Source organism: Mchenga conophoros, linkage group LG18 (assembly GCF_057382185.1).
Source record: "Mchenga conophoros isolate Kocher_MC1m ecotype Shallow Benthic linkage group LG18, M_conophoros_male_GT1.1, whole genome shotgun sequence".
Classification (NCBI taxonomy): Eukaryota; Metazoa; Chordata; class Actinopteri; order Cichliformes; family Cichlidae; genus Mchenga; species Mchenga conophoros.
The window spans coordinates 28,306,582-28,329,792 of NC_140543.1; the positions used below are offsets into that span (position 1 = coordinate 28,306,582).

A 23,211-nucleotide genomic window follows, 5' to 3' on the forward strand; every position below is an offset into this window, starting at 1 on the left:
ATACACGAGAAAAGTAATACAATAATGAATACATCTGTTCATAGACAGAGGAATGTTAGTGCGTATGTATGTGCATGTGTGTGTTGTGGGATACAAGAAGGGAGTGAAGATAAGAGTGGTTCAGGTTTATGTGTGTGTGTTGTGGGATTCAGAAGGACGCGGCCCCGCTTCTTGTTAGGGAGCGCAGATAAAAGTGTCCAGCTCTCCTCTTCCTGGCAGGAGTGAAACAGTAATAGCTTGTTCAGCTATTATCGCTGTGAGAAAGATTTATAAAACAGAAACAAGTCTTGTAGTGGACAACAGTCTAAGTCAGCGGTCCCCAACCCCTGGGCCTCGGACCGGTACCGACTCACGGACTGTGAGTCGTTTGGTACCGGGCCGCGAGAGTTGAGAATCAGTTGTGAAATGTATAGTTTTCAGGGCTTTTATCGGTTTTCAGCGTTATTTTGTTATCGTTTTTATCGTTAACTCTGTTTTCCTGGGTCTTTTCACGTGTGTTATGAAGAAATTCTTTTTTTCGGTACCGGTACTAGTTTTATTTTGTTATATTTATCCGCGACACCTTAAAGGCCGGTCCGTGAAAATATTGTCGGGCATAAACCGGTCTGTGGCGCAAAAAAGGTTGGAGACCGCTGGTCTAAGTCATCAAAAGGTCATATGCAAACTTATATCATTAAAAGCTTATACTGACTACTAAGTACAATTTTCCATTGACAAATAACTTTTAATAAACAATATTCAGGAACAAAAAAAAGACTTATTCACATAGTAGTTAATGCAGACAGATGCTGATTTCTGAACACATTTGAGTCCATGTCCGGTTTTAGAACAATCAGCTTGTAACGGAAATAACGGGGCCAAACTATAATTTCATTTTCACTCTGTGTTCAGTAGAGTCATTTGTAGGTGTGGTTTGGCTCATGCTGCCTGTTGAAGAAGCTGCAGCACAGTCTTTGCCTTTCACTTCTTGCTCCACTTCTGTTGGCTACACAACACTGTTTAGACTGAACATCGACAGAAGCAATTACAACCCAAGCATGGCTGGCAAGTTCGGTAAGTCATCATGTTAGTCATGTTTTCTAGTGTTACAACAGTGATCATGGCTGATTTAAAATCATGGTTGGTTGGCAGGTAGGTCGATAGATTATAAAAATAAAAACAAGATCATTGAGGTTAATATTAGACACAGACCTGTGATGGTTTAAATAAATGTTTTAAGTCTGAAAGAGAGTAGGTAGAAGCTTAATGTTTATCAAGACCTACCCCATTATACAAAAATGAACAAAAAATAAAAACTACAAAACTACTTTTGCACTGCCTACATTTTCATTAGCTAATAATAATAACAAGCAATAATAATGGGCAATAGGAAGACAAAGACTCACTGTTCTCCTTTGGTCATTATTATTGTCCATAGTGCTTCTTTCTAACCATGTCAACGTGCTCCTTATTTAAAATTAAACTTAAAGTCTCTGAGACAGCAGTTTGTGAATTTAGCTCTGAGATGTGGAAGAGAGGTCATAACTTTTGAATGTCCATTAAGATTCCTGCTATTAAATATGTTATCCACTGTAACATTCTAGTTACATGGTTCATAAGTGTGATATTTACAAGCCATTCGTGATTATATCGACCAGAAAAGAAAAAAAGGATTAATTGCACTTCCTGATAGCAGAGTGTCAGGGTCATTACTGAGGATGACTATGATTTCACAGGATCAACAGCAGAATAGAGACTTGTGACCCATCTCTGTAGATGTTGAATTAACTTTTGACCATCTACCAGAACATTTGTAACCTAAAATACAAACCTCAAACCCGGTGCATGATCAGGTATATGTATAATAAGTACAATATATTTCCTGCCATGCATTCTTTCTGATCTTTCTACACAGATTTCTACACAAATGATGAGATGAGGATTGTGATGGTGGGGAAGACTGGAATTGGGAAGAGTGCTACTGGAAACACTATTCTGGGCCGTGAGTGCTTTAAATCCAAGTTCAGTCCCATATCTATGACTGTAGAATCTTCCAAAGGAAAAGCTACAGTGGATGGACATCGCGTTGCTGTCATTGACACCCCAGGCCTGTTTGATACCAGGGTTGATGAAGAGGAAACTCAGAAAAATATATGCCAGTGCATCTCCTATGCTTCTCCAGGACCCCATATCTTCTTGGTGGTCGTCAGACTGGGCAGATTCACTGAAGAGGAAAAACAGACGGTGCAAAAGATTCAAAAGATCTTTGGCCACGCAGCAGACAAATACAGCATGGTTCTCTTTACCCATGGAGACCAACTTGAAGGCACCACTATTGAAGAGTTCTTAGAAAGAAGCTCAGACCTTCAGGAACTCGTGACCAGATGTAATGGTCAGTACCACGTCTTCAATAATAAACTGAAGGAGCGCTCTCAGGTCACTGAGCTGATCCAGAAGATCAGAGAGATAGTCCAGAAGAACGGAGGAAGCCACTATACCAACGAGATGTTCCAAGAGGCTGAGAGGGCGATTGAAGAGGACAAACAACGCATCCTGAGAGAGAAAGAAGAAGAAATACAGAAAGAAAAGGAGAAAATCGACAGAGAAATACGGGAAAGATATGAGAGAGAGATGCAGAAATACAACAAACAACTCCAGGCTGAGAGAGAGAGGGAGAGGAAGGAGAGAGAGGAGGAGAGGAAGAGGGAGAGAGAGGAGAGAGAGGAGGAGAGAGAGGAGGAGAGGAAGAGGGAGAGGAAGGAGAGAGAGGAGGAGAGGAAGGAGAGAGAGGAGAGAGAATGGGACATGAAGAAGTTAAAGGAGAAGTGTGAGAGAGAAGTGGAGGAAGAAAGATGCAAGATTCAGTCGAGATATGAAAATGAAGCCAGAGATGAAGCTGAGAAGTTTAATCCATTACCTTTGCTGGTTGCAGGAATTAAAACACTTGGGACGGTGTTAAAATTTTGGCTTCGAATTTAAATTTTCACTCATGCATTGAATGACAGTCAGGATCTTTTTATATAGAAATGCATGACTGCCGCTCTGTATCATTGTTTTAAACTTTTTCTTAGCGTTCCCTGCCTGTCTAGACTTCCTAGCATGATGTTACAGATAGCAACAAGTTCAAAAAATGTAATATTTTGGGAATTATATGTAAGGTTCCCGTAAAAATTTTTCAATCTTCTTTCTGAAGTTTTGAAGCTTTATCGTCTTTTTTTTTGCTACCTGTTTTCAAACAGCAGATCCAGTGGACATATTGAATTTCCTTTTTATGTTATCTTAGTCATTTATTAGTTGAAGTAGAGTCTTACTGTGGGCTTTTGGGACATTCAGTATTCAGTCATTATTTTAGTTAGAGATATCTGTATGTATGTATCTTTGTAACTTCTCTTGTTGCCAATGATGTTGTTTTTTTGTTTGTGAGATTTACTTTTCTTCACTTTCTTGGTGAACGAATCCATCTTTGCTCCAACTTTTACCTTCCCCTTGACTCAGTTGTTTGCGTTGCCTTTTTCTTCACATGTGTGACTCGCAACCTGACAATAAACTTAGATTTGTGAACTTTGTGCCATGACCTCTAGAACTGTAAGCATTTGTCTGTGAAGGCTGTGTGCAGGCAGGAGTGGTGATATGGAGGACCCTAAGCGCGGGCGGGCATATGGACAGGTGTAGATCACGACAGGACACAGAACTTCAATACGCAGAGGGAGCAATCACAGAATGGAAAACAGGAGGGAAACACAGCTGGGGCAAATCAGGCCTAACGACACAAAGGAAGCAAAACCAGACACATTAACACAAGACTATCAAAGTAAAACAGACTGAACTTATAGACACAGACTCACAAGCAGGCTGTCACGGTCCTGGGTCTTATGGCCCAGTGTTTTGAGTTTTAGTTCATTTTGATGTTTATAGTATGTTTAAGCTCATGTCTCCTATGTTCATTTGCTTATTAGCTCCCCCTTGTGTTTTCTACCCCTGTGAAGTCTCCCTTGCCCTTCGTGTGTTTCATGTCTGTTGTCTTATGTTGTCATGTCTGCCTCTCATGTTTCCCGTTTTATTTTGAAGAGATCTCGTGTTTTTATATTATGGATTATGTTTTGAGTCTTTTGTTGTACTGCTTCCTGTTTCCCTAGATTTCAGTTATGGTTATCATAGGTTTAGTTCTTTGGCCTTGTCATATGGCTTCCCTGTGTTCCATGTTATGTCTACTGTGATGTTTTGTACCATGTTTCAGGTTCCTATGTTCTGTCTCCCCTGTTGCTGTTAAGTTGCATGTTTAGAATTCAGTCAGTGTGTTTCCTGTTTTACTTTGTAGGTCCATGCCTCATGTGAGTGTTTCTAGTTTTGTGTCCCTGTTTCGTCCAGCCTGATTACTCCCAGCTGTGCTCCCCTTCTTTGTCTCATTCCCTCGTTATCCCTCTGTGTATTTAAGCTCTGTGTTTCTCTTTGTCAGTGTGGTAGTCTCCCTCATAGCTGTGTGATTTTTTCCCTGTGGCTCCTTGTACTTTAGTCTTCCCAGTTTAGTACTGTTTTTTGTGTCTCGCTTTATGCCAGCATTAAAGCTGTGTTTTGAGTTTACATTTTGTCTCCGTGAGTTTGCGTTTGGGTCCTCTCCTGCCTGCCACACAGCCGAAACATGACACAGGCACGGCAACAGAAACGTGGGAACAGGGCAGACACTGACTGGACATAGAATGGAGGGAATAAGGAAACCAAAACCTGAGAACTACATAATCAAACAGCAAGAACTGGAGAAAAAATAGAAATGCAAAACAGAAACCAAAATCTTCACAAAAATAAACTAAGAAGAGAACACAAATACAGGGTACAAAACAGAAACCACTGGGTCAACGACCCAGGAACCCTAACCTTGTAACCTAGTTTTCTCCTTTAAAATAAATTTGTGAGTCAAGGTCATAATTCAACTGAGTGTTGTTCTCAGTGTTGCTGGTTAACTTTAGAATTTTATTAATATAATTCTGGAAAACACAAAATATAAAAATTACAGGTTGAATAGTAGTATCTTAGCTTCTCATTGTTATTTATCTACTGCATCATATCCTGATCAAATTACTGCCACAAGCAGTAATTTGATCAGGATGTGAAAAACTCTACCTGTCCCTGCTGAATCAAAGCAGAAGCAGAAAGGTTTCTGGGTTGCATGATCACTTTAACCAGCTAGCCATCCTGTTATCGGAGGAACCAGTTAGAAGCTATTCTCAAAGCAGCTGAGTAGATTTTATCTCAAGTCAGTGAGTAACAGTAGAATTTTGCAGAACACTGAGAAAGATTTCTGACTGTTGATGGTCTCATTGGTCATCATATCCACTGTCTTGTCCAACAAGAATGTAAAAAAACCAACCCCAAACCCTTTTGTTTTCTACATTTAAGACTCAAATTCAAATTATAGATTTGACTAGCAGATGAAGACAACAAAAGCAGAAAGGGGCCCTGAAAGACACCAGTGCTGGTGCAGGAAGACCAAGAGCCAAAACAAAGATGGACCATTGAAATATTCTCCTCATTCTTCATAGAAAGAAGTATGAGGAGTACAAGTAGAATGGTGCCGATAAAATACAATTACGTAGTAGATAAGCAAAACAGAATGAAAGAAATGGAAGAAACACCTAAAATAATACATAAAAGGCCATGAAAGGAGGAAGTTCAGGAGGAACAGGGTCAGGTCTGGGGCAAAATGTCGCAACAGAGTAATTGTTGGAGTGAGTTTGATAAAAGTTGTCATTGTTGTGCTTAAAACTGTAAACCTTGTCCTGAACTGCATGTTCAGATATTTTTCTGTTCCTCCCCTACATCTAGGATGGTGGGGGATGCTATTAACTATAGTGTTTAACTGCAGGCACATTGCATGTAAGAGTCTGGTTTCCTTATTTGATAAGGAAAGTTTACTTCCTACCATTTATGGGCTCACCTATGCTTGTATATGGTGAACCATTTAGAGGAGTTAAGACACATACAGGCAGTGTTGGGGAGTAACAGAATACACGTGCCATTATGTATTTAAAATACAAAATATGAGTAACTATATTCCGTTACAGTTAGCATTTAAAAAGGTGGTATTCCAAATACAGTTACTTTGTTGAAATAAATGGATTACACGCCGGTCTTTTCCTGTTTCATGTTAGTCTGTGCCCTCTCTACGCCGGTGGAAACCCAAACAAAACACCCATTAAGAGGCTCTAATGCCTGCGTCTCAATCTCGCCGCCCATGTCACCTCTACCACATAATAATAATAATAATAATAATAATAATAATAATAATAATAATAATAATAATAATAATAATAATAATAATAATAATAATAATAATAATGGATTGGATTTATATAGCGCTTTTCAAGGCACCCAAAGCGCTTTACAATACCAGTATTCATTCACTCTCACATTCATACACTGGTGGAGGCAAGCTACAGTTGTAGCCACAGCTGCCCTGGGGCAGACTGACAGAAGCGAGGCTGCCATATCGCGCCATCGGCCCCTCTGGCCAACACCAGTAGGCAAGTAGGGTAAAGTGTCTTGCCTAGGGACACAACGACCAGGACAGAGAGCCCAGGGATCAAACCGGCGACCTTCCAGTCACAGATGCGATTCCCGACCCCCTGAGCCACGGTCGCCCAGTCGCCCACATAATGATGTGAAGAAATATTTTTAAAAGTTATTGTTCAAAAAGCAATAGGCGGAGTGTTACAGGCATCGTCCTAAAGAATGTAGCCTCATGGGCAGTGTAGCCCAGTTGTAAATAAGCTATTAAGACTCGACTGTACACTGTGTTCATGTTTTCCTCCAAAACAATAAGCTCCTTTTGAGCAGCCTTTCAACGCCTCTCTCTGTCTCTCACTAGCAAAGTTGACCCAGACAACAAAGTAAAGCTAGTTTTCGGCGAGCCGGATTAGCCAGAGGTCCCTTTATGGTTTTATGCCTTTACGGTTTGGAGCCTCTGACCTGTTTTATATACGTGCGGAATAGTTTTCTATAAAAGATCACTGCAAAAAGTGCAGGCTTACCTAATGTCCACCCTACTGTTACTCATTTTATATTAAGATTTAAAAATCTAGTTGGTATTGGTGTGGCGAATAACCTTCAATAAAAGTAATAAATCACACAGCAATAGTACATTCATGCAGTTGTAAAAAGCATGATAATATATTAAGTAATCCAAAGTATTCAAAATATGTTACTCTCATTGAGTAATGTAATGGAATATGTTACAAAATACACTTTGGGGCATGTAATCTGTAATCTGTAGTGGAATACATTTTAAAAGTAACCTTCCCAGCACTGTATATGGGTGAAGGGAGGTTACCTTTTGATAACTGGGGATGTGGTTAAATGGTTGTAACCAGGAAGGAGAGACACACACACACACACACACACACACACACACACACACACACACACACACACACACACACACACACACACACAAAATATGACATGTGAACGACTCTCCAGATAGTTGGCACCAGGGGCCTCCTGGGAGTAGTTCTCCTAAACAAAAGGCTCTTATACCTGACAAGATACAGAGTGCGTGTTCTGCCATACCATAGATCACAAGACAAGATATGACCTTCCCATGAACTTAAGAATGTGTAGAGTGCACCCAGACCCTTAGCAGGCCTAAATAAGGATGAGACATTTTATCAACATACAGTGGTTTGCAAAAGTATTCAGCCCCCTTGAACTTTTCCACATTTTGTCACATTACAGCCACAAACATGGATCAATTTTATTGGAATTCCACATGAAAGACCAACACACAGTGGTGTACACGTGAGAAGTGGAACGAAAATCATACATGATTCCAAACATTTTTTACAAATAAATAACTGAAAAGTGGGGTGTGCGTAATTATTCAGCCCCCTGAGTCAATACTTTGTAGAACCACCTTTTGCTGCAATTACAGCTGCCAGTCTTTTAGGGTCTGTCTCTACCAGCTTTGCACATCTAGAGACTGAAATTCTTGCCCATTCTTCTTTGCAAAACCGCTCCAGCCCAGTCAGATTAGATGGACAGTGTTTGTGAACAGCGGTAATGTGACAAAATGTGAAAAAGTTCAAGGGGGCCGAATTTTTTGCAAGCCACTGTATAAACGATTATATATCTCTAAGCATAAATTATAATATGTTTCTAAGTACAAATGACAATCCTAAAATATCACTCTGACATATTTACTACAGTATGGTACTGAGGACCACAGCCCTCCTCTAGGTACAGGGAGTCACTGCGTTCAATCTTCAGACTTTGCTTTCTCCTCCCAAAATCATTTACAAGAAACGGCAGCATTTTTTCTTAATAGCAAGCACTGATGCACAGATTAGTATAGATTTCTTTGCTTCCAGAGTAACCTTTTGACTTGTGTACCAAATTCAAATTTATCCAATGTGCAAAGCATGACCCCCCCCCCCCCCCCCATCCCCATTTACAAGAAACAGCAACACTTTTTCAGAAGTACAGACACTGCACCACAAAGCAGTTCTTACGTGATGCTTTCGCTGTTTTCACATCTGCTGCAACAGGATATATTAAAATGTGTTCACATTTGCATGTCCTCAAGCTGCAAATCTTTGATTATGTTTGATTAATAAATTGAATATTTTCAGTTCTATTTATAATGTGTGAGATCCTGCATCATTAATTTACATCAGTTCTTGCAAAAATTTATCTTATAATCTCAAAACATTTGTAATAAAACATTAAAATTACTTTTAATAAACAATATTCAGGAAAAAAAGGATTTACTCAAATAGTAGTTAATGCAGAAAGATGCTGATTTCTGAGTAACGACTAGCAGATGAAGACAACAGAAGCAGAAAGGGCCCATGAAAGACACCAATGCTGGTGCAGGAAGGCCAAAGGCCAGAACAAATATGGACCATTGAAATATTCTCCTCGTAGAAAGAAGTATGAGGAGTACAAGTAGGATGGTGTCGATAAAATACAATTACGTAGTGGACAAGCATGGTGCAGACACAGGGAAGAAAACAACCCAATTCTCACAGGTGGGTAAACAGAACACTCAAGAGATCAATTCAAAACAGAACGAAAGAAATGGAAGAAACACCTAAAATAATACATAAAAGGCCATGAAAGGAGGAAGTTCAGGAGGAACAGGGTCAGGTCTGGGGCAAAATGTCGCAACAGAGTAATTGTTGGAGTGAGTTTGATAAAAGTTGTCATTGTTGTGCTTAAAACTGTAAACCTTGTCCTGAACTGCATGTTCAGATATTTTTCTGTCCCTCCCCTACATCTAGGATGGCGGGGGATGCTATTAACTATAGTGTTTAACTGCAGGCACATTGCATGTAAGAGTCTGGTTTCCTCATTTGATAAGGAAAGTTTACTTCTTGCCATTTATGGGCTCACCTATGCTTGTATATGGTGAACCATTTAGAGGAGTTAAGCAAGGGATGTGGTTAAACGACCAAGAACCAGGAAGTCACGTATACAGACACACACACACATAAACAATCACTCACATGCTCGCACGTGCATATACACACACACACACACACACACACACACAGTGCCTTAACTTTTACAACGGGGGACTGTGTAATTGTGTTCACTGAACAAAAAGGCTGCAAGGGGAGGCTGGAATTTGGAGTTGTCTGGGATCAGGTGAGGAGCTGGCAGCTCTGAATCCTGACCGGACCGACTTCCCTTGCACAAGTAAAAACCGATTGAGCTCTGATTGTCTTGCTTTGTTCATGGGGATGAGTCTCTGAGCCAGCGAGGCCTGCGAGTGCAGACCTAAAGTAATATTCTGCTTTTAGTACCGTATTTTCCGGACTACAAAGCGCACCTGAATATTAGCCGCACAAGCTAAAATCAGGGGAAAATCCTGTTTTGTACATACATTAGCCGCACCTGACTAAAAGCCGCAGGTGTTTCAATGTTGACTTATCATATGTAAGAGAATATGCACAAAGCGAATTGTCAGGAAAGAGATGGCTGTTTGGAGACACACCCCTTTTATTAATATTTTGAAAAACAAGTTATGGGTACATATTTGCACAACTTTTTAGGTATATGTACAAGTAGCGGTAATTACAAGTACAAAACATGTGCTGTGCTTCATAAACGAGTAACAAATGTAGTACATAACAATAACCTACAGCACACCAGAAAAATAGATTCAGACTACCTTTTAGGCTCAGGTGGATGGATGTATGTTTTCACACTTTTCCACGCTGTCAGATTCCACCGGTGGAGTTGAGCATAACTTGCTTTTCGCAAGTTTATTGCCGCACACCATCCACGACTCCCGCTGAACGCGTAGCGCTACTTTGAAGTTTGTTTTTCGCGCTACTTGTACGGCACTATGTTGCCTGGCGGATGGACATGTGACCAACATACCACTCTTGAACCCCGATACTGTGTGTCTGATCACATGCCCTTCCGCCAGGCAACGTAGTGCCGTACAACAGCGGAACAAACAAAACAAATCGTCTTACGATATGACAAAAATCAGGGATAATCCATAGAAAAGCCGCACCTGACTAAAAGCCGCAGGGTTCAAAGCTTGTGGAAAAAGTAGCGGCTTATAGCCCGACAATTACGGTAAATCTTTTTTAAAAAAAACTAACGTTAGCCTACTGCAACAACCTTGTTTAAGTTGTGGTAGCTACCTGGGTTATGTGCCAATTCAGTATATTTGATGTAGTATTGCTATGACTTATTACTATTAATGAAGGCTACATTAACAACCTGCTAGCTGCAAATAATCATGTACTGATACAGAAATAGTTTTCTATAGGAGATCACTGCAAAAGGTCCCTAATGTCCACCCTACTGTTACTCATTTTATATTAAGATTTAAAAATCTAATTGGTATTGGTATGGCGAGTAGCCTTCAGTAATAGTAATAAATCACACAGCAATAGTACATTCATGTAGTTTTAAAAAGCACGACAGTATATTAAGTAATCCAAAGTATTCAGAATACATTACTCTCATTGAGTAACTTAACGGAATACGTTATAAAAAAATTACATTTTGGGGCATGTATTCTGTAATCTGTAGTTGAACATATTTTAAAAGTAACCTTCCCAACACTGATGACAGTGCAGATTCCTGACATTTTGTGTAAATTTAAACATGTAAAAATTTGATTATTTCAAATGAAAAACTGTGTGAAATGTTCTAACCATTTATATAATGCATATTACAGAATGTAACACCTGCATATGTGAAAAGAATGGCTTTGATTTTCCCACCCCATTTCATTTCAGTGCCACCCTTGGAAAATTTCTCTGGTTTTCTCTCTAGCTGATCTCCTCTGTCTGTATAGCCCTCAGAGAGCACTAAGATCCTCGGGCCAACTGCTCTTAGTGCAACCTAGGTCTCGGCTGAAGACCAGAGGAGACCGTGCTTTTGCCGTTGCCGCACCCAGGTTATGGAATACTCTTCCTCTTCATATTCACGCATCAGATTCCATTCAGTCTTTTAAATCACGTCTAAAAACGTATTTGTTTAACCTGGCATTCAAGGCTAATTAGGGTAATTTACATCTGGCTTTGCATTTAGATTATGTAATTATTTAATATTTTATTTATATCTGTAATTTATATTTTATATTGTGATATTTTTTTTTTATCTGTATCATGATTTTACTGGAAAGCACTTTGGTGTACTTCGGTCTTTAAAATGTGCTATATAAATAAATTTTGATTGATTTGATTTTCATTTAGAAATTTTGTCTAGAAAATGACCTGGGCTTTGGAGAGCTTACCAACTATATTTAACAATAAACAGGCAGATGTTACTGTTCTCTAGAAAATTCCTCCCTGTGTTGATCAGGTGCTTTGATCAACAAACTTTTTCCCAGTAAAAGTTTTAATGGTGAGTACAGGAACAGTGCTGCTGTTTTGGACATGAAAAGCACGTTTTCTTTCACTCTACCTGAGTTCACCGTCTCAGTAACGGCTCAGTCTTTTTGCTCTTTGCGGTGTGTGTACAAACTCTGGCTACATGTTAAACTTTGCCAAGGTCATCAAAACTGCTGCTATGGTGTTATCAATGTTTCTGTTTAAAATTGGGGGGTTTGTTGGATAATAAATGTTGTCAGACTTTTTATTCACCCGCTTCTAAATAATTTTGTATTGCAGGCCTGTTTCAGTCACAAATGTGGGTGAACACAGCTGTGTTAGGTCCATGGCAGTAGTCATCAGATTTAGATTAAACTCATGATGGAATTTGGTGATCTTAAACCTTTTGGAAAGTGGAGATGAAATCAGCCCTCACATCTCAAGTAACATCTCCCTGTTTACTGTTAAATACAGTTGGTAAACTCTCCAAAGCCCAGGTCATGTGATCACAGCCTGTCCCACACCCCCAAATCTACTGGTTATTACTTTGGAGCAAGTTCTATCCTTCCTTCACCTCTATACCAGGGGTCCGTTCTTCGTACCCCGCTAAGTAAGTTAGCTGGATTTGATTGTTGACGATTTCGCGTGATCTTGGATCGTTCGGTTCTCCGAAGCTCATCCGGGACTTGCTGCCATAGCAACAGATCCGTAAGCGTAAACCTGCTCGGGAGCAGGTTTACTTCATGTAAACAGGATTAGATCGCGGCCACTCAGGTATGTCCGCTTCATTTATACGAAAGCAACAGCGATATTTTACCACTGTTTTACCATAAATAAATATTATCAATGTAACTAAAGTTAATGCAGTACTTGATCCTTTTATTGATTTCATACAGATACATACAGGTCATTTCCTAAAAAAAATGGAAATGTACTATTAATCATTCTATTTCATGTATTTGATTATTTCAGATGTAATTCATATTTTAGAGTTGTAATTGTAAATTACTTCGTGTAATCTTGATGAGAGACCACGGCTATAAAAGCGAAGGTGGATTTGGGAAGCCTGTCGCAGCCATGTCCTGTCCGTATACGCGAGCAGCCCATTGCGGAAGGTGCAAGATTGATAAGGAGAGTTCTCAGAATTCAGCGTATATTGCGGGATAGACAGGATCCTTTAGCTCAGCGCGACAGTGTGCTCATTGAGAGATATCGATATTCCCGTGAGGGTATTATTTACTTAACCAACTTGTTGACGAGGGGGTGCAGGACCACCACCTGTCTTTTTTTGCTCTGCCCTTTTCTTGGTTGCTGTTATAAACAAACAAACAGATTATTTCAGGGTCTCTTTGCAAGAGACTAAAAGCAATATAAGTGATCAATATTACCATTCTGTAGAATATTCTTATATTTCACTTTTACTTGTTCCCATGTTCTAGTGGGCCCTGTCGTGGCTCTAATGTGAAAGAGGATATAATGTAATATAATATAATAAATCTACCCTACTGCCTACTGGTGTTGGCCAGAGGGGCCGATGGCGCGATATGGCAGCCTCGCTTCTGTCAGTCTGCCGCAGGGCAGCTGTGGCTACAACCTTAGCTGCCTCCACCAGTGTGTGAATGTGAGAGTGAATGAATAGTGGTATTGTAAAGCGCTTTGGGCCTTGAAAAGCGCTATATAAATCCAATCCATTATTATTATTATTATTATTATTATTATTATTATTATTATTATTATTATAATAATAATAATTATTATTATTATTATTATTATTATTATTAAATTACTTACGAGTTTAATTTGTCAGCAACTTTCTGCCAGCCCTCTCGCCTTGCTTTTGCAGCCTTTGCAGTGTTCCCTTGCGTTTTAATTAAACTCTGAAACTCCTGAAATCCCTCAATCAAGAGTTCTTGCTCTGCTGCCGAAGAATACCGAGCGCGCTCCTTCGACATTTTCGCCGACCAATCAAAGGGTTGCCGATCAATGTTTCTACTATCGATGCGTAGCCCCTGTTAAGCCACCCAGTGATCTCACATTACTTCATCCAGCTATACTAATCGTCAACAACAGGTGTGTTCGGAGAACCGGAATAGCGAGCTCAAAGTTAGCGCGATGATTTGATCTTGGATGTGTCATTTGATCTTGGATGTAGTAAGCGAGGTACGAAGAACGGACCCCAGATCTTACAAGTCCACTATTTACTTAATGCTACCCCTACCCCTAAACAAACTACACAAACACATCCTGTGTGTTTTGTGATATTTCCTGATCTGTCAGAAATGTTTTTCTATTTTTTTCAAGCAGACTTTAAACTCAGATTATATGTTTACAGATAATCACAATAACATAAGGGTAAGCAGACTTTAAAAAGTCTAGAGGTGTGCGAGCTGATTGACCTGAGGCGCCAACCAGAGGGCAGTGGGCCAAACAGGTGGTGCAGTGGGTCATCTGTGATGGCCCTGGTTTTCCTGAGACAGGAGGATCTGGCCTGTATAACCTCCAGGGGTGGCAGAGGGCAGCCAATGATGTTTTGGGGGTGGGAGTCTTGATTACCCTCTGTGCAGCCTTCCTTTTCTTAGCAGTGGCCCCTGCACACCAAACACCTAGACAGTGGGAGAGCATGCTCTCCACTGAGGACCGGTACAAGGCAAGCAGCAGTTTCCATGCAAATGTCTTCTCCTTGTCCACAAAACACATGTAGACTGATTGAGCAAGCTCGTCCAGTGTTCCGCAACCGGGACAAAAACTGAAAACCACCAGGTAGTGATTGGCTTACAGCAACACCAGACTGAGACAGAGTCCAGAGCCAGATCTAGCGGGTACATTTCAACTTCACGTAATATATTCCATATCCTAATCGCTAGTCTTGGTAGCCAGGGGTCTGTCCAGCAGGGTCTCCGCCCCTGGCCGCAGCCCAGCACACAATGCACCTGACCCCTATAACACCTCCTGCAGGTGTTGGACCTGCAGGAGGGTGGGCCCATGTCCCTTTTCCAGGCTGTCCCAGCCAGCCCACATAGATTATGGCCTGCCCACCAGACGCTCACTCCTGGGCACCCTCCACGGGCCTGGCTCAAGGGCAGATCCTGGTAACCCTATGCTGGGCAACTGTAACCTGGATATTCTGCTCATTGGGGTTTTTGAATCACTCTGTCTGGTCCCTCATCCAGGGCCCATTCGTCATGCAAGACCCTACCAGGGTACAAAAAGTCCTAGACAACATAGCCTCTGGGATCACTGGGACATGCAAATCCAGGGATATAAAATAAATTAAGAATATAGAATGGTGGTTGAGGATACAATTCCAAAGATGTATGAATCTACTTACCAAGGCATTATCATTCACAAAATTCTTCTTGCTGTACATTCTTAATTCATTTCGTATTTGTGCTGCAGTCAGGTTGTTGTGTATCAGCACTTTAAAGCCTAAGCTTGTGAACACTGTGTTCAGAGCATCTGTGCCACATAGAAAAGAAACAAATGAAGGTATAGCAGTAGATTACAAAACCAAAGAATATCTGATCTGTATGTGCAGTAATTGTTGCAGGTCTCAGTGCTTCTAGTTAAAACAGTCCTACATAAATCAGGTCATGATATGGTTTGAAGGTAAGAACTCTACCTGCATCCTTCTGAGTTCCCCTTCGAGCATGTAGACATGTTTCAGTAGTGAAGGTCTCATTATTGATGATCACACATAAACCATGAGACGTATGAGTCAAAGTGTAGTATTCTGACTACAGGACACAAACAAAGCAAATGTGAATTATTATGTTTTTACATTAATATAAATGTTAGTGTTCCGACAAAAGAATGAATGAAAGCCTCACCTCCATTTGACTGGAGCCGTCTTGTGAGGGAATCAGAGAGAAACACAGTTACACATCCAACCAGAATATGATCTCAGACACAACATTTCTGTGTGTGTAATTACCATGCTGAAGTAAAGAAGCTTGGTCAGGCTTAGGTAGAAACGGAGTGTTCTTCAGCTGAGGGAAAGTAGTTTGCATTTTTTCATTAGTTTGCAGGAGGTTCAGAAAAGCTCTGCAGGTATCGTCTCCTTTATTCATGATCTTATCCACAAGCTCAACAATGTGTCCCTCCACATCTTCCCTGTTGATACTTTTAAGGTTGTTGTAGTCCTCATCAGTGATCAGCTCCTTCTCATAAACTTTGTTGAGGATCAGCCTGTAGTCTCCGGACAGAATCGTTTGGATGGCTGTTTTATTTCTCCTCACAATGTCTTTGGCAGACATGCTGAGTCTGCATTCCAGAACGCTTACACAGTTTAAGTTTGCAACAGCAGCACAATACAGGTTTTATTTTCTTAAGAAAGTCTTCATTTCAAATGTAATAATTATTGCATGTTGCCTCTTTCGGTGTCCTCGAGAGTGTACACAGATGATTCAGTGGCCCTGCTTCACTGCATTATGTTCTGCAAATGAATATACAATTCCTCACTCAAAGCAAATAATAAATTCTTCTGTAAGCTACTGTGTTCACTGAAATAACTAATAATGGCTGAAAAGCAAGGCAATCATTTTGCAATGAATGTGAATATTCTTTAATGATAATTTCACGTGTGCCCTTTGAAACACTTGCTTAAATTGTACATTACAACAACCTGTTGGGAACAACTTGTTCAGTACATAAACATTGATGCCATAATACTGCAAAATCAGACATGGTTGTAATTTCTATTCAAATTTAGTTGTATGAAATGTATGATAATCTGTTAACCAAATAATTCAGATCTTCTGTCTAAAATGTTAAGTGACAGACAAAATAATAATACTAATGACAAAAAACACATTTTGTCTATATAACTGTTTTGTGCACCTTTAGCACCTGTCAAAGAGGAAAAAGGCTGGAACTGTAGTGTATAACTACTCTGTAGTCTGTAAATGTTACACACGTGGAGATGTGTGTAACATTTACAGGCTTAGCTATATGAATGAACTGACCTCCTTCAGCTTATTTTTGAAGATGTGGTACTGACCATTACACCTGTAAATGGCTTCCACCAGGCCTAGACTTTCTTCTAAGAATTTTTCAATTGAGGTTCCTTCAGGTTGGCCCTAGTGGGGTACAGAGAACCATGCTTTATTTGTCTGCAGCATCACTAATGATTTAATAAATCCATTGCACCATTTGCTTTTCCTCTTCAGTGTTTCTGCCAAGTGTTATGACTGCCAAGAAGATATGGGGTCCTTGTGCCTCCCTGTGACTAAATGGCTGTTTTTTATAAAAGGATTTATCTGTAGAAACTGCACAAAATCTGATTAAACTCAAAAATCACTGTTGTTACACTGGAAAACACGACTTTAACACGATGACTTACCAAGCTTGCCAGCCATGTTTGGGTTGAAATTATTCCTGTTAAGACCTACCTAGCGTACATACATTCTCTACTTAAGTAAAGTACAGATACTAGAGTTAAAAAAAATACTCCAGTAGAAGTTGAAGTACTCTCTATTTTGTGTTGCTACTTGTAGAGTGTGACTTTGCCTCTAACCTGGAAAATGTGTACAGTCAGGGGTTAAAGAGGGATTCAGCACGTGGTGAACCCTAAAATTAGTAGTGGCTCAGTGTGGGGAAAAGAATCCAAACTCACAATAATTTCTATTGAGAGTTGTAGTAGATTTTAGTATACAGGCTGTGATCAGCTGGTCTCGGCAGTTACTGCTCTGAGGTTCATTGCCCTTTCAGGGCTCTAGAGTGCGACCAAATTTTTCAGTGGTGCGACTAAAAAAAAATATTTGGTTGCACCTGTGCGACCAACTGTTCGGGTAGCAAAAAATAAATAAATAAATCTGCAACCTTCCCTGTGGTCAACAACAGACACACATTATGCCCCTATCGTGGACCAAACCAATCAGAGATAGTAAGGGGCGGGACCTCTCTGATTGGCCGTGGTCCAGTTGAAAGTGCAGGTGGAAGTGGGAGGTGAGTAGCTTGAATAAAGCGATATCAATTCATTAAATCCTGAATCGACTTTTAAATAGAACTGTGTTTTGCCAGAAACGCCAGATTCTCAGATTAAAGCTCACAAAACCATTTCAACAACAACCAAACAGCAAATGAGAGCAGGTACACGGACTCCACACAAAGACGTAAACACAGAACGGACCGACGTATCAGAATCAACTTTGTCTTTCTCGGCTTTCTCACCCGACGGCCCGTAGACGGACACGCTGTCGGAGCTCAGCGATCCTGATGCGTCCGGTCCGCGCTGTGTTTATGTCTTTTTGCGCTGATCCTGAGCTGCAGGTTTTGTCTCTCCGACCAAAATTCACCGAGCCAGCAGCAAAAGAAGCAGCAAACTGCGCTTCACATTTGATCAATGTTGTCATGAATTTTGCTGTTTTGCTTCCACGACTATTAAAATCACACTTCATGCACAGCTAGCTCTCTCTCTCTCTCTCTCTCTCTGTACTTCAAGAACAGTTTCCTGTCTCCAATCTCTGTTTTCTGTATTATTCTTATTCTCATAAACTTTGTTGAGAATTAGCCCGTGGTCTCCGGACAGAATCTCATGAATGGCTGTTTTATTGCTCCTTATTGCATTTTGGGCCGACATGCTGAATCTGCGCAAAGGAAAGAGTCAGAGGTGATCCTAAACACTACTGTCTATGAGAAGGAAGTGGTTTACTACAGCTTACTATTGTAATAATAGCTGCACATTATATTACATAAAACGTAATTCTCTTACGGTCAGTTGGAACTTCTGTCCTTGAAAATGAAACCTCGTTCCTTCTTTGAAATAACATCCAACACGAAACTATCCTGCGTTCTCAGAACAAACTCGGAAGTGACTCTCAGATCCTATGATAACGACTACATGCTGTACAAAAGTGCCCTGTACTTCTCGACAGCAGGAATAACAGGTTTACAGCCATGTAGCACTGAGAAAAAGCTGTGCTGCAGCACGCAGGCATCACTGCACCACATGACGATGCAAAATGTGCGTGCCCATACACGATCTTTGAATTGTAAATAATGATTAACCCTTTAAGACCTACCATAGAACCAAGTCCGCCAGAGCTTATATTATATTTTTACATGCTGTAGTGCAATTTTTGGGAGCATTTCAAGTTGATATACATCAGTACAACCATTATAGCCCAAATTTTAATAATATGTATGCATTAAGTGCATAGTAATTACATAAATTGCAAAAAAGTGCAATAAACTACAAAAAAATTGAAAATCGTTTTTGTTTTTTTAACATATATTTGTAGTTAGAGAAATTTAAGAGGCTTATCCCTCAAAACTGTAAATACAAAAAAGTTGCACAAAATAGTTTCCCACCACAGGAAATTTGTTTTAAGTGTCTTCATATTTTTATTTTTGAAATACACCAATTTTTATATACTAAATAAAACATAAAAATAAAACAAAAATAAATATTATAATGCAAATTTGCAAAAAAAACAGCGTATGCATCAAAATAAACTATTTCCAGCAGTGCAATATGAGTCCTAAGCATCCCAGAAATGACACAGAAAGTCATAAAGTAAAACATAACTTTTAAAAACACCAGTATAGGCTCATGAGGCCCTGATGGTAAAAAACTACATTCCCGCAAAAGGCAGGTCAGGACGAACATGCGATAGTTAACGCTGATGGACGTAGGAAGTGTTACGAACAGCTGATCGGATCGGCAAAGCGTGTTTCTGGAATATTATGATTTGGTTCCTGCAAGTGCTTTTTATGCAGTTTTTGCAAAGCTATATGTGGAAGGAAACTGTGACCTAGGACAAGCTGATGGCATAAGATGTAAGTACAATTCCTCTGGTTTCATATGCAAAAAAATTATTGCGCTAGCTTACGTGGTTGCAGTGCTACCGGGATTTAAAAATAGTTACTCAAAACGGAGCGTTCCCGCTCCGTCTGGCTTTAAAGGGTTAAACCAGGGGCGATTTTAGCCCATTTTTGGTGGTGCTGAAGCACCCCCAAAATGAATCAAAGTACCCCCAAAGATTTGTTACTTTTTTGACTTTTTTTTGATCAACAAATGGATAAATAAAAAGCCGAACAGCAATGCTGATTTTTTAGAGAGTCTTAGCTTACATTTCATATTTTCAGTTGTTTCCCTCCACGGATAAACAAACTCTCTAAATCGGTTTCAATTGTGTACTGATGTACACAACAATGGACATATGGAGCTTCTTTCAAAGAAAAAACTCAGGTAGATGTTATTTTATATATTATGCTTTGGATGTTGTTCAGTATATCTATGCAAAACAAGAGGAATTTCAATACACAGCAGTATATTCACAGTTGAAACCAGATATTTACATACACTTTATGGAGAAAACATAAAAACTTTTTTTTACTGTTAAACATCAATTTAGAGTAAACTTTTGTTTTAGATAAATAAATGTTGAAGTATCTTTTGAATTAGTTAAATGTCAGAATAAAAAGAGGGAGCTGTCTATTTTAATCACTTTCATCAAATTTAGGAGTACATATACACCAAGTTTATTGTTAATTAATAGGAAAACTCCAGACGATTCCATTCTGAGCTGAAGAAGCTTCTGATAGTGGGCACTCCTCCCTTTTCCGGCTGCGGACCATGGCCTCAGATTTGGAGGTGCTGATTCTCATTCCCATCGCTTCACACTCGGCGGCGAACCGTTCCAAGGCAAGCTGGACGCCATCAACTGACGAAGCCAACAGGACCACATCATCTGCGAAAAGCAGAGATGAGATCCTGAGACCACCAAAGAGAAAGCCTTCCGCCACTTGGCTACGCCTAGAAATTCTGTCCATTCTAATGGACCGATTCTGTTCATCATAAAAATTAAGAACAGAATCGTTGACAAAGTGCAGACCTGGCGGATCCAAACACACACCAGGAACAAGTCCGACTTATTGCCGGCTATGCAGACCAAGCTCTTGCAACAATCGTATAAGGACTGAATGGCCCATAGCAATGGGCCAGACACCCCACACTCCCGGAGCACCCCCCACAGGACCCCCCGAGGGACATGGTCAAATGCCTTCTCCAAGTCCACAAAACACATGTAGACTGGTTGGGCAAATTCCCATGCGCCATCGAGTATCCTCGAGAGGGTAAGGAGCTGGTCCAGTGTTCCACGGCCAGGACGAAAACCGCATTGTTCCTCCTGTATCCGAGGTTCGACTAACAGACAAACTGTCCTCTCCAGCACCCTGGCATAGACTTTCCCAGGGAGGCTGAGGAGTGTGATCCCCCTGTAGTTGGAACACACCCTCCAGTCCCCCTTCTTAAAGATGGGGACCACCACCCCGGTCTGTCAGTCCAGGGGTACTGCCCCTGATCCTCACGCAACATTGCAGAGCGGTGTCAACCAAGACAGCCCTACAACATCCAGACTGCTACATCTAACTGTCCATAGAATTCTATTCTATTCTATTCTATTCCATAAGAATAAACATGTTTACAGCTTATAAGCAACTATAAAGAAAAACAACAGCAGTCATTCCTTTAAAGAAAAATATATTTTTTTTATAATTCAGGGCTCTAGACTAACTTTTTGCCATGGTTGCACTGGTGCGCCTAAATTTTATTTTTAGGCGCACCAGCACAAAATTTAGGCGTACAAGCACAAAAGTTAGGCGTACCCAAATTTTTAAACTGCATTACTTAACACCGCAGTTTTACATGTTCACGTTTTTTTTGATTTGTAAATGATTAACTAACAACCTTTCAAAATGATTAACTTGACACCCCCTTTGCTGCCCAAATTAACAGCAGCTCCATCAGCCCCCATAGCAATGATTTTATCCAACCAGTTACTGCACTGGTCCCCAAGAGCAGCAAATGCTTTCTTTGAGGCAGCATAAATTCCTAAACAAATTTAAAAAAAAATACCATTTACTTATCAGATCAAGAGTTTACAATGCAGTCTTTTTCAGTTTGAGTTTCTATATTCATGTATTATTGCTATGTTTAATTTTCAATGATAAGAACATGCTAGATATGGTTAATTCAGTAACACGACATAATATTATTAATCATATACATAGGCTACGTGACATGACATGGCTTACCTTGGGCATGGGCATGCTGGACCTCAATGTGTCCAATCAGTATATTCGCTGGTCTTCCTTTTTGCAAGATACGAGCGTACACAATGACACATTCTTTTGTGGCGATGTCTGTGTCTCCATCGATCAGGAAGGCCATGTATGTACTGTTCGCAATTTCCACTGACGTCTTTTTTTTCAGTGTGTCAGCGATTACGCCTATAAACTGGGCGCACGCAACATCATTGCTGTATGTGGGGTTTATGTCCAAGCCATTTTTCCTGTGAAGAGTTATTTCTGACTTGAACTTAGTAAACGGAACTTCTTCTTTTGCAATATTGTAGGCGATGTTAAACTTAATGATCATCTCGGCCTCCTCCGATGACCTGTTTACTCCTGCCTGCCGCTGAAAGGCAGTGGGGAGCGGGGACATTTTGGCAGAGCATTTATCGCGGCATATAATGTGTCTTCTCGATGCTGTATGCTTTTTCAGCGTTTCAATTCGAAACGTATTAGCACCAGTGACAAATGCTGTGTTGCCGGCCATGGTCTTTCCACACTCGCGACAATAAATGCAGTGCATCATATTGTCAGCTTGGCTGTATCTTAGCCAGGGAAACTGGTCAAGCCACTCGATTCGAAATCTATACATTTTCTCACTTTTACTTTCAGTGGACTCCGGCTGGGAGTCGATCGTATGTGGCTCATTTTCTGATGCCGTCTCCGGACCAGTGTTTGACAAAAACGGAGAGGTTGATGGCTCCGTGTCAGAGCGCTGGCTCAGAATTTTGGACTGATCAGGCCTTAACTTAACGAAAAAGTTATCAATTGTTCTTTTCATATTTTCTCAATACCAACTTCATACACTTCTGACCTGGGCTACTCACCCTTCTCTATCTGCCCGCACTTTCAAACGTAAACACAAGTAGGTCTGCAGGAATATCTGGACCACGGCCAATCACAGAGGTCCCCGCCTCTGAGTATCTCTGATTGGTTTAGAACACGACATGGGCATAATGTGTGCCTGTTGTTGAACACACGGAGACTTTCAGGGTTGCTGAAACTTTTTTTTCCGAGAAAATACTTGGTTGCACCGGTGCGACCAAGTATTTTTTTTACTTGGTCGCACCGGTGCGACCAAGTATTTTTTATTAGTCGCACCATGGAGAAATTTGGTCGCATTTGCGACCAAATTGGTCGCACTCTAGAGCCCTGTAATTGTCTATAATTATATTTCTTTTTGTTTTGAGCCATTAAGTATAGAAGTTCATTTGTTGTGTATCATACACAGGACCTAACAAAATATCACGTTTCTACAAATAAAGAGTTAAAAACGATACATATGACAGTGAAACTTTCCTTTTTATTTATTTATTGAACTCATGTCCCAAAA

At 40.3% G+C, this 23,211-nt stretch overlaps 2 protein-coding genes across 2 annotated transcripts in view; one reads left to right on the top strand and one right to left on the bottom strand.

Annotated features, from left to right (window-relative positions):
* Positions 1-18,647, bottom strand: part of LOC146554073 (uncharacterized) — a 33,520-nt gene extending 14,873 nt beyond the window's left edge. Inside the window, exons 1-6 of the mRNA XM_085255191.1 lie at positions 18,517-18,647; positions 16,804-16,882; positions 15,739-16,239; positions 15,635-15,654; positions 15,427-15,541; positions 15,136-15,263 (exon numbers count right to left, since the gene is read on the bottom strand). Of these exons, the coding sequence (XP_085111317.1) occupies positions 15,136-15,263; positions 15,427-15,541; positions 15,635-15,654; positions 15,739-16,060 (585 nt within the window). The 5' untranslated portion in view covers positions 16,061-16,239; positions 16,804-16,882; positions 18,517-18,647. The remainder of the gene's footprint in view (positions 1-15,135; positions 15,264-15,426; positions 15,542-15,634; positions 15,655-15,738; positions 16,240-16,803; positions 16,883-18,516) is intronic.
* LOC146554076 (GTPase IMAP family member 9-like) lies at positions 982-4,662 on the top strand. The gene is made up of 2 exons (XM_085255186.1): positions 982-1,053; positions 1,895-4,662. Exons 1-2 carry the CDS (start codon positions 1,038-1,040, stop codon positions 2,956-2,958), a joined length of 1,080 nt encoding a protein of 359 aa, XP_085111312.1. The 5' UTR covers positions 982-1,037; the 3' UTR covers positions 2,959-4,662.
* Positions 18,648-23,211: the final 4,564 nt, after the last annotated feature.